The sequence below is a fragment of the Symsagittifera roscoffensis genome, chromosome 8, assembly GCF_963678635.1.
Source record: "Symsagittifera roscoffensis chromosome 8, txSymRosc1.1, whole genome shotgun sequence".
Taxonomy (NCBI): Eukaryota; Metazoa; Xenacoelomorpha; order Acoela; family Convolutidae; genus Symsagittifera; species Symsagittifera roscoffensis.
The window spans coordinates 20,168,138-20,178,336 of record NC_087069.1 but is presented as its reverse complement, the minus strand read 5'-3'; the positions used below and the strand labels follow the sequence as shown (position 1 = coordinate 20,178,336).

General features: G+C 43.8%; 1 protein-coding gene across 1 annotated transcript; it reads left to right on the top strand.

Moving 5' to 3' along the window:
- The first annotated feature begins 205 nt into the window (after window positions 1-205).
- LOC134853203 (uncharacterized) lies at window positions 206-1,868 on the top strand. Its single transcript, XM_063869162.1, has 2 exons — window positions 206-1,048; window positions 1,442-1,868. The coding sequence occupies exons 1-2, from the start codon at window positions 402-404 to the stop codon at window positions 1,770-1,772; spliced, it is 978 nt and encodes a 325-aa protein (XP_063725232.1). The 5' UTR covers window positions 206-401; the 3' UTR covers window positions 1,773-1,868.
- The last annotated feature ends 8,331 nt before the right edge of the window (window positions 1,869-10,199 follow it).

The window sequence follows — 10,199 nt, the reverse complement described above, 5'->3', positions numbered from 1 at the left end:
TGGTTGCTACGGGCCCAATCGGTTGGTTGGTTGGTGCAGGCATTGCAGTTGGCTGCGGGGTTGCAGCTAAAAAAGGCTCCAAGATCGTCGCTGATGATATAACATCAAATTGGTATCAAAGTCTAATACAGTCTTTCAGAGACTTTCTGGAGAAACCGCAGAAAAATTCGATCACTTTGCGTGTAGCTCTTTTCAAAAAAGACACCCACGAGCATGTGAAGGAAATAAAAACCGATATTCTGAGCTGGGTAACGAAGACAAAAGACAAGCTAAATTTCGCCAAAAATTATGAACTCCACATTGATATACTAGCTCTACAGTTGGAACAGTTGTGGAGTTTGGCTAAAGCTGTTTTGACCCAAAAACCAGAGAGTATTCAGGAGCATAGCTTGCAATTTCAAATGCTGAAAGATGCAACGGAGAGGTTAAAGCCTAATGCTCAGCTGGTTATGTCAGTAGGTTACAACACACAAAACGGCCAGAAAGTACAGGTGATGAAATGGTGCCGAGTTATAGATCTTATAAATAAAACAACAGGCCGCTGGACCAACTCAAACGCCACATCGAATGACTTTTCTGAAGTTGTGAAAGAATATCTTGGCAAATACAATGAGCTGCAGAAACAAGATATTGGTGGTATTTTCATAGGAGATTTCACTTTGAAGCAGCTTCGTTCAAATGTGCTGAATGAAAAGTTTAACAAATATTACCCAATCGACAGTGAACAAGCGTCAATTGCGGGAAATTTTGAGCTGGCTAAATGGACAGGAGCTCTAGATGACGAATATGGCAGAGGTGGAAAGCCATATTACTGTCCAAACGGTTGGCATCGAATCTCATTGAATGTAGCACGTGACAGAGCAGAGTTTGACAGAAAATACGCAGACTGGCCCATCGCCTATCACGGAACTGAAGGAAAACTTGCACTCGATATTCTTGTGAGTGGTTTGCGGTCAGGAGAAGGTGTGTTATTCCATGAAAATAAGTGGAAATGGCAGAAAGGTCTAGTTTACCTTTCTCCCTCAATCATCTACACTGCTCACCCACGGTAAATATAAGAATTACCTGATCTGAACTTTGAAATTTTAAGACATTGAAATTAACTCTTTTAGAAAGAAAACATATATAACGAAAAGTAGCCGGTAGATGGCAACAAAATTATTGTTGCTTACTTGATCATTTAATTTTTTTCCTTTCTGGTATGATATGAAATCTGGTATACTTTAGTTTTATTACAATGATGAAACGTTCGAGTTAGACTTTGCTGTGTTTATTTCTCCGCTTTTAGCATTTGAAAATCAAAATTTGAAGCTGAAAATCAAAATTTGATAACCTCTAGGCTCCTACAATAATTTTCAAATTACTAAATAAGGGAGGGTATTGATGTAAAGTAATAAACATGCTCGATTTTAGTCAGTATTTTCATTCACTATTTTTTCAGCTACGCTCGGCTATTTAAGCTACCAGATGGCCGAATAGGGCAATTAGTTCTGCAAGTCAGAGTTAATCCAAAGGTGATATCAACCGTGCAAGCTGAAACTCTTTTAAAAGAGGAAAAGAAAAACTCAGTTAAAGTTGATCCAAATTTCGCTAATTCGGAACTCGAATATGTTCTGAGCCCCCAGGACGAGAATGGAAAGTTCTTGGGAATGAGAGAAGGGGTAATAATCTACGGACTGATGGTACGAGTTAGTGACATGCAACCGATTGAGCTGGATGAATCGAAATGGTGGAATGATTGTGAAGATGTTGGCGTCAACCTGAAATGCTGAGTCTCAATTCAAAACTGAGTTCATAACTTCGGACTAACTGTAACAATGTAGTACTAACTAAGTTTTGAATTTTTGTTACCGATTTATTATTTAGTCTCCTATTTTTTTGAAAAAAAATTACGTTTCATGAATTTATTTGGACAAAAACTACCCATATGTAAATGAAAACTCTTATCGAGCTGTATTTAATCTTTTTGGAACCCATATTCATAAATCTTTCCTGTTTTCACTTTCTGCAAATTTCAATTTTAAAACTGTGTGTTTGGCGCTGTAAATATAAACAAATATTGTAAATGTTCTTTTGAAATTCTTCTATTTTTGATGTAAAATAACACAGAGCTTTTTCAAATTTACTTACACATAGTCGGATTTACTCTAACTGCAAATTAAGAGACAGTCATTTTAAGGCCAACTGTAAGCTGGTTAGGCTCCCAACTTGTTGTCTGTAAGTCACTGAAGTCCAAAGACAAGACTTTAATCATGTTTCAAAATTTCCATAAAACCCGCGTACAAATACGGCTAATGTAAATTTTATCGGCTCATTAGATTTGTTGCGGATTAGGAAAACAGCAAATATAGCTTGTTGTTCCAAATTGCTGTGTTTGTGACTATCGGAAACGCACCGAATAAGCTAAATCAAAGTGTAAGAACAGCGTTAAAAATTGAAATTTCACTATGCTTTGATGGTGTAGTGTACTGCAGGTAAAATCGTTTATGCATATTCAGCATTATTGTGTAATTATTCCTTTAACCCGATGACCTGAAACAGCAAAACAGATTATCTATTCAAATTAATTTGCAAGTTTCTTATTCCGTAGTTTCAAATAAAGTTCGCATTAAAACTTCGGGCTTAATCTGAAACTTTATCTGAAAAAAAAATGGCTAAAATGAAAAGATTGTTTGATTATTTTTAGTTTAATTATTATTCAGCAGGCTTAATGAATGACGAATTAGTTTACTTCCATTTGTTCTGTATCTGTCCATTCCCAAGAACTTTAGTTAATTCCGTATCGGTGTTTGAAATGATCGGAAAGGAACGGTGGCTTCAGCTAGTGACTTCAAAACGTTGACGGGAAATAGGTTCGAATGTAAAACAGATATTGAGGTTGAAATCGCTGGTGAGCCACAGCTTCTGTGAGAAACGGATTTAATGTGAAGATGTAACTACATAAGTTGCTGGAATCTGCATTCGAATTTTAGATTCCGGTTACAAAATTCAGATTCCGTTTGATGGATTCTGCAAACAAAATTCATATTCTGGTTAAAATAGGCAAACTCCGCTACTACGTTGGATGGATTCCGCAACAAGGCAAATTTTCCATACTCATAGGCTATTATTTGTTTGTCTATTGCACAAACTGATCCGGGTTCTGCTAATTTTGTCGCGGATTCAGCAAAATCACGTTATGGAGCAGTTTTGAGTTATATAGTGCTTTAGCTGTTTATGGATTCTGTATCAGCGTTTTGCGACAAAATTGATTTCGACAAGTTGCAGAATTCGCATTCAAATCACAAAATTCACAGTTTGTGATGATTTTTAAAGGTCAAAGAAGAGGCATTATAATCCATGCTACAAAATCGACATTCAAAAAAGTCTAAGAAAGTCAAGTGAAAGTCTCTCATGATATGTTTTTGAGTGTTTAATTGGTCCGACATGTGGACAATTAATATAGTTGTTTCATAATGCCTGTTTGTCGCTCTATCTTCTGTCGACTGGATAGTTCTTTGCATTTAGTAGTCAACTACTTGTCCTATTTTTGCTCCTAATTTCTAGGTGTCAATAGATCATACAAGTAATGTAAAAGTTGTTTTTACATAATGATTTTTCTTTTTAAAATATGTTTAAAATTATAAACGTCATAGTTAATTTCAAAATTTTCCTGTTTTGATTTTCTGTTTACAGTGATTGTTCAGTGGACATTGTTTGACCCGACTGGCTAGGACTACAAGGGCTGAATTTCACGGCTTTTCTCTGAGAGATTTTTTTTTTTTTTGAAAAAAACTTGGATTAGGCTATCTTGATTTAAATAGATCCTACATGAATGGGCGAGGAGATTGAGCGTTGCTCTTCTGATTATTGACGTTGGGATCATTTGTCTCCTATATGAAAATGTCTGTAGAATCGGTAATTCTAGCAAATTTTCGACTTACCGACCGTGTATTTTATCCTAAAACGATAGGGAAAATATTAGTAAATTTGGTTCAAAATCGGGTTATGGTTAGTTTATTGGGATCGTATGACTTTGTTGCTTGGGTCAAGATTTAACACCGAAGTCAGTTGGTATTTAAGTAAGTAGCGAAGGGGGATTTAACTGCTAAGAATCATACGACTTTGGTTACTTACCCGATTTACGATGCCAACCGCAGGGGGATGTATTTACGAAACGTGAACAAGTCGATAAAAACCCCGGACTTGGGACCCGTCAGCTTTGACAGGGGGAGTAGGTAAAAGGGAAAACCATAGGGGGCGGTTGTGCTTAAGGGGATGACAGCACCGATATGAAGTGGCGTGACTTTAACAAAAACGGAGCACAAATAGAGATAAGAAGGGGAGGTTAGAGAGCGGATTTTAAGTAGAACGAGTTAACGAACGTCAGATTCAGTAGGTCGCAGTTGTGGTCGCCATCTGAACTCATCAGTTAATTGTTTCACAGCGAGTGAAGTAAGAACGCAAGTCGAAGTGCCTTGTGGAATATTAGTTAGAGCAGAAGCTAGCTTAAGTCAGAGAGCTTAGTCGACACGTGTACTGACCGAGTACGCTGAAGAAATTGTTAAGCGTGTACAGATCGCAAACCATTCTGTTGTATATTATTAAATTATACGCTGGCCGAACTAGTAGGCCCTTTGTATTCATTCAGACTTATATAAATTGAATTCATTTGAGAGAAAGGAATTCGTTATACGCGACTTCAAGCGAGATATAGCGAGCAAGAGCATCACTAACCAAGGGGGAGCAATAGAATACAGTAGAGGACAACTCACCACTAAAATAACCCTTTCGAGATTGTCGTTAATACCGAGCCCTAGTGCCCCCTGCTTTAGCACGGTAAAAGGGATAGCTTCGCAAGACCGTGTGTGGAAATCCTATAGACGACATTGGCGCTCCTGGGTGGGCTTTATCCTAGACTGAAGTTGCAAACGAACGAACAACCATCCCGTGAGCAAACACGATGATGAACGACAACGATAGAGCTGCATTGGCAGAGGCTGCTGTGGCGGCAGCGAACGCTTTGGACAGGCAGCAGGAAGTCTTTGGCTTTGGCACCATTCGCCCCGATCGGTTTCCCTCCAGTAGCTATCAAAACTGGGCCGACTGGAGGAAGCATTTCGCCTGGGTTGCGGATGCTAACAGATGGGAAGATGAACAGGCTCGTATGGGCTCTGGATGAATTTACCAGCATGCCAGCCCACTTCAGAGAGGAGGAAGACGGTTTCCCAGCGCCAACACTTGCACGGATGCTGGCCAAACTAGACCAGCGTATGATGCCCTTCCAAACTCATGCAGCGGCTAGGGCGGAGTTCAAAAGTCTGATGCAAGGAGACAAGGAGGGTTTGAGGGAATTCTCTCGGCGAATCCGATCACTTGGAGATGTTGCTAATGGAAATGTGGGAGCTCAAGCTCGAGACGATATGAACCGAGAACAGTTCATAGACGGGCTATTTGACGTGGACCTTCAAGACCTACTTCTGCGAGAAGATCTTGGAAGCCTAGCGCAAGCAGTTGCCCGTGCCCACGCCTTGGATCTTGTGAATAAAACATCCAGGGCCCGGAACCGGAGAAAGATGCACCTTGCGAGGGTTGCTGAAAATGTCCCAGAGCCAGGTGCTGAAGCTGGTCGGAGTGTAGGCGGACAGATCCCTCGAAACCAACCAGTGGGAGCTAGTCAGGGACGTCAGCAGGCGAGCAATGACCCCCGCATCGACTAACTGGTGAGTGTTGAGGACAGACGAGCTCAATGCCAGACTAGTGAAATACCAGACCAAACTCAAGGTCAGACTTGAGCAATAGAAACCTAATTAAAGGTCAACTGGTATAAAACTCAATGCACTCAGACAAGGTCAACTGGTCTGCTGGTATTTGATAAACTAATTAATTAACTGGTAATTAATTAACTGGTACTATTTGATGCTCAGTTTGTCGTGTCATTTTATAAACACAATCTCAATTCATTCTTCAACAATCAGTATCTCTTCTCTCTCCTCAGTTGAAACCTCAGATAACTCTCAAACCTCTATCCCCTAGTCCTACTTGCTCTAACTCTGAATCTTAACAGGTTATGGGCCCAGATTTCTAAACTTTTTGATTTAATAATTATTTGATTTCTGTCAGAGTTTTTTTTAGCTTTTATCTAGCCTTTAGCAAAGCAGAGATGGACTTGAAACTGGCTGGATTCAGTGGAAAGTCTGAAGATTTTCCAGCTTGGTCGACGAAGTTTGTGGCACTGATGCATACCAAAGGCCTGTTCAGGACTGTGATGGGCAATGACGATCTACCAGAAGCTGAACCTACGCTACCTGAGAATCCGAATGCTGACCAGATGACGGCGTACAACACCAAGATGCAGGAGCGAGCTGTGCTGATCCAGCAGAGGAAAGACAACCGAAACACAGTGTGGTCACATCTAGCTCTGGTCCTGAACAACACCACACTGATGTACATCAAGAACGACTGCGTGGCTGCGGATGGCTATGGCGATGGGACGAAGGCCTGGAGACTGCTGCAAGAGAAGTTTTGCAGTGTGGAGAGGCCTACAGTGGTCAGTCTAGTAGGCCATCTTGCGAAGCTGCGCCTAGGATCAGAGGAGGATCTCGATGACTACTTCGTTCGAAGTCAAGAGCTGATGACGCGGCTGAGTGAAGCTGGGGAAGCAATTACGGACACACTCTTCAATGCGCTCGTGATCAACGGACTGCCTGACAGCTTTGAGCATTTCGTGGTGCAGGAGAGCTTCCAGCCGGCCAAGACTTTTACAGAGCTGAGAACGAGGTTGAGGAACTATGATGACTCGAGACGAGCTCGATGTGGAGAGAAGACTGGGAATGGACACATAGCTATGCAAGCTGTGAGGAAGAAGAAAGGAGCGTCGGGTGGTGGCTGTTTTGTGTGCGGTCAGAAGGGTCATTTGGCAAGAGATTGCAGATTCAGAAGTGACAGTGGTCAATCTGGTGCTCGAGGCAGTGGCTCGAATGAAGCAAGTGGTCCAACTTCAAGGAAGCAAGGGTGCTTCAAGTGTGGACAACAAGGACACTTTGCAAGGGACTGCAAGCAGGCAAAGACAGGGTTCTTCAGTTGTTGTGCAACAACCTCAATGAAGGGAGATGATCTCATTGTGGATACGGGATGCACCGATCATGTAGTGCGCGACAAGGCTGTCTTCTCAAGCTTTGAGAAATGGGATGAGGGGACAACAGTTGAGAATCCGAACGGTACAATATCAAAGATTGAGGGCATAGGCTCGGTGGAAGTGGACATACGAGACTGTCAAGATGTGACGAGGAGCTACACTTTCCACAATGTGCTGTTTGTGCCGAGCTACAACGTGAATCTGATGAGTGTGAGCTCAGCAATAGCTAGAGGGTCTAGTTTCAGCTTTACATCAGACTCTTCTCATCTTGTGGCACCGGATGGTCGACGGCTACCAGTGAAGCAGCGCGGCAAGCTTTTCTTCCTGGAGTGCAAGTTCAAGAGGAACGCGATGACTCTAGCTACGAAAGCGAAGATGGAGACAAGTAGTGCAATGCTGTGGCACCGAAGGCTGGGGCATCTCAACAAGCATGATCTAATATCAGTTGTTGATGTCGGCGAGCTAGGGTTCTGCGAAGTGTGCACAGCTTCGAAGATGCACGAAGTAGCAATGCCAAAGAAGACAGAGAACAGGGCAACTGCAGTGGGGCAGCGGGTCTTCAGCGACATCCAGGGACCATTTGAAGTTGCGAGCATGCATGGAGCGCGCTATGCCGTGAGCTTCATTGATGACTTCAGCCGTCTGGCAGTGGTCAAGTACCTGGTTAAGAAGAGCGATACTCTTTCGAAGTTCAAAGACTTTGTAGCTGAGCACGGAACACCGAAGTGCTTGAGAACTGACAACGGAGGTGAGTATTCGTCGAATGCTTTTCGGATGTTCTGTAGAGAAATGCAGGTGAAACAGGAGTTTACAGTACCTAATACTCCGCAACAGAATGGCGTGGCAGAGAGGTACAACAGGGTGATAACTGAGATGACTCGATGTCTACTGGCCGATGCAAAGCTCTCAAAGATGTTCTGGGTACGAGCAATGTCAACGGCAGTCAGGGTTCGCAACTTGTGTCCTACATCCAGCAATGAGCATCGCATTTCATCAATGGAGATGCATTATGGGAAGCCATCGAAAGTCAACTACCTGCGAGTGTTCGGATGCCTGGCGTACTACCTGGACAGAGGAAACCGGCGGAAACTGGATCCGAAAGGCAAGAAGAGCAAGTTCATTGGTTATGACGAGGAGAGCAAAGCCTACTTGCTGATGGACCTGGAGACAAAGCGAGTGGTACGAGCAAGAAGCGTGACGTTCAATGAAGACATCATTCCAGACGACTTTCTGGTAGACAGTGAGCAGTCACAAACACTGGGTCTATCAATCGAGGGATGCATTGATGTAGAGGAAACTAGCACGAAGACCATCACTGAGTCTACCAATAAAGCGAATGATAGTGGAGCAGCAGCTTCAGTGGGGGTTACGGAAGATGACCCAGTCGAGACTGAAGAATTGGAACCACCTTCCACAGAGCCTCCAGAGCAGAGGCCAACAGAGATTCCAGAGCAGCGGTCAACTAGAACGCGGAACCCTCCCATCCGATACGGACTGGCTTACACTCATGCTTCAGTGATAGCACAAGAGCCAAGAAGCTACTTGGAAGCAGTATCTGGACCAGAAAGGGAGCAGTGGCTAGCAGCTATGGCTTTGGAGGTGCAGTCACTGAAGGCAATGGGCACCTGGACACTTGTTGATAGACCAAATTCTCGCAAGGTCATTCCTGGACGCTGGGTGCTTGCTGTGAAGAGAGATGCAATGGGACAAGTGGAGCGGTTTAAAGCCAGATACGTGGTGAAGGGTTTTATGCAAGTGGAAGGACTGGACTTCAATGAGACCTTTGCGCCAACCTGTAAACCAGAAACAAAGAGAATACTACTGGCTTTGGGAGCGCAAGATGATCTTGTACTTCATCAGATGGACGTGAAGTCAGCCTTCCTCAACTCGCCGTTAACAGAAACTGTGTATATGGAACAGCCCGAGGGGTTCAGCAGCGGGGACAACCAAGTGTGTTTGCTACAACGCAGTATCTATGGGCTGAAGCAGGCAGGAAGGGACTGGTACCAGACGCTGAGCACGTTTCTTCTGGAGACTGGTTTCACTCGAAGCACCAATGACTTCTGTTTGTTCACGATGAGGGGAATGGATGATGCTATGATCTATGTTCTAGTATGGGTGGATGATATCATCATTGGCTGCAAACTGCAAGCAGAAGTTGACAGGGTGAGGGACCGATTCACTGACCGATTCAAGATGGATGATCGCGGTCCATTAGCCTGGTTTTTGAAAATGCAGGTCAAACGGGCACCTGGTTCTGTCACTGTGAATCAGTCTCGCTACATTGAAGACTGCTTGGAGCGCTTTGGGTTGGCTGACTGCAAACCAGTAGGGACACCAGCTGATATCAGCACTCAGTTGACGAAGAAGGACTGCCCTGGAGCGGGCTCAGAAGAAGCAGTGGCAATGCAGCGTGAGGACTACAGAGGCATAGTGGGCTCGTTATTGTACATAGCCAAGCAAACGAGGCCAGACATCCTAGCTACTGTGACTCAACTTTCACGGTTTCTGGAGAATCCTGGGAGAACACACTGGGTGGCTGCTAAGAGAGTACTGCGATACCTGAAAGGAACCAAAGATCTGGAGCTGTGCTACATCAAAGATCCTGATGGGTTCAACCTTTATGGTTCAGCAGATGCTGACTGGGCTGGTGACGTTGATGACAGAAGGTCAACAACAGGCTACAGTTTTCATGTGCAGCGGTCAGGAGCAGCAATCAGCTGGAGTACCAAGAAGCAACCTACTGCAGCAATATCTACCAGCGAAGCTGAGTATCAAGCAATGGCAGCGGCTGTTCAGGAAGGCCTCTACTTACGATCCCTCCTCAATGAGATGGATATGACGTGTGATGGTCCAACTGTGATCAACGAGGACAACCAGAGCTGCATCAAGATGTGCAAAAATCCCGTAATGCAGAAGCGTACAAAGCACATTGATGTCAAGTATCACTTTGTCCGAGAGCGGGTCGAGGATGGAACATTTGCGATCGAGTACTGTCCAACCGAAAACATGGAGGCTGACTTGTTGACGAAATCCCTGAGCAAGGCAAAGGTGGATCAACATCGTCGAACGCTGATGGGTT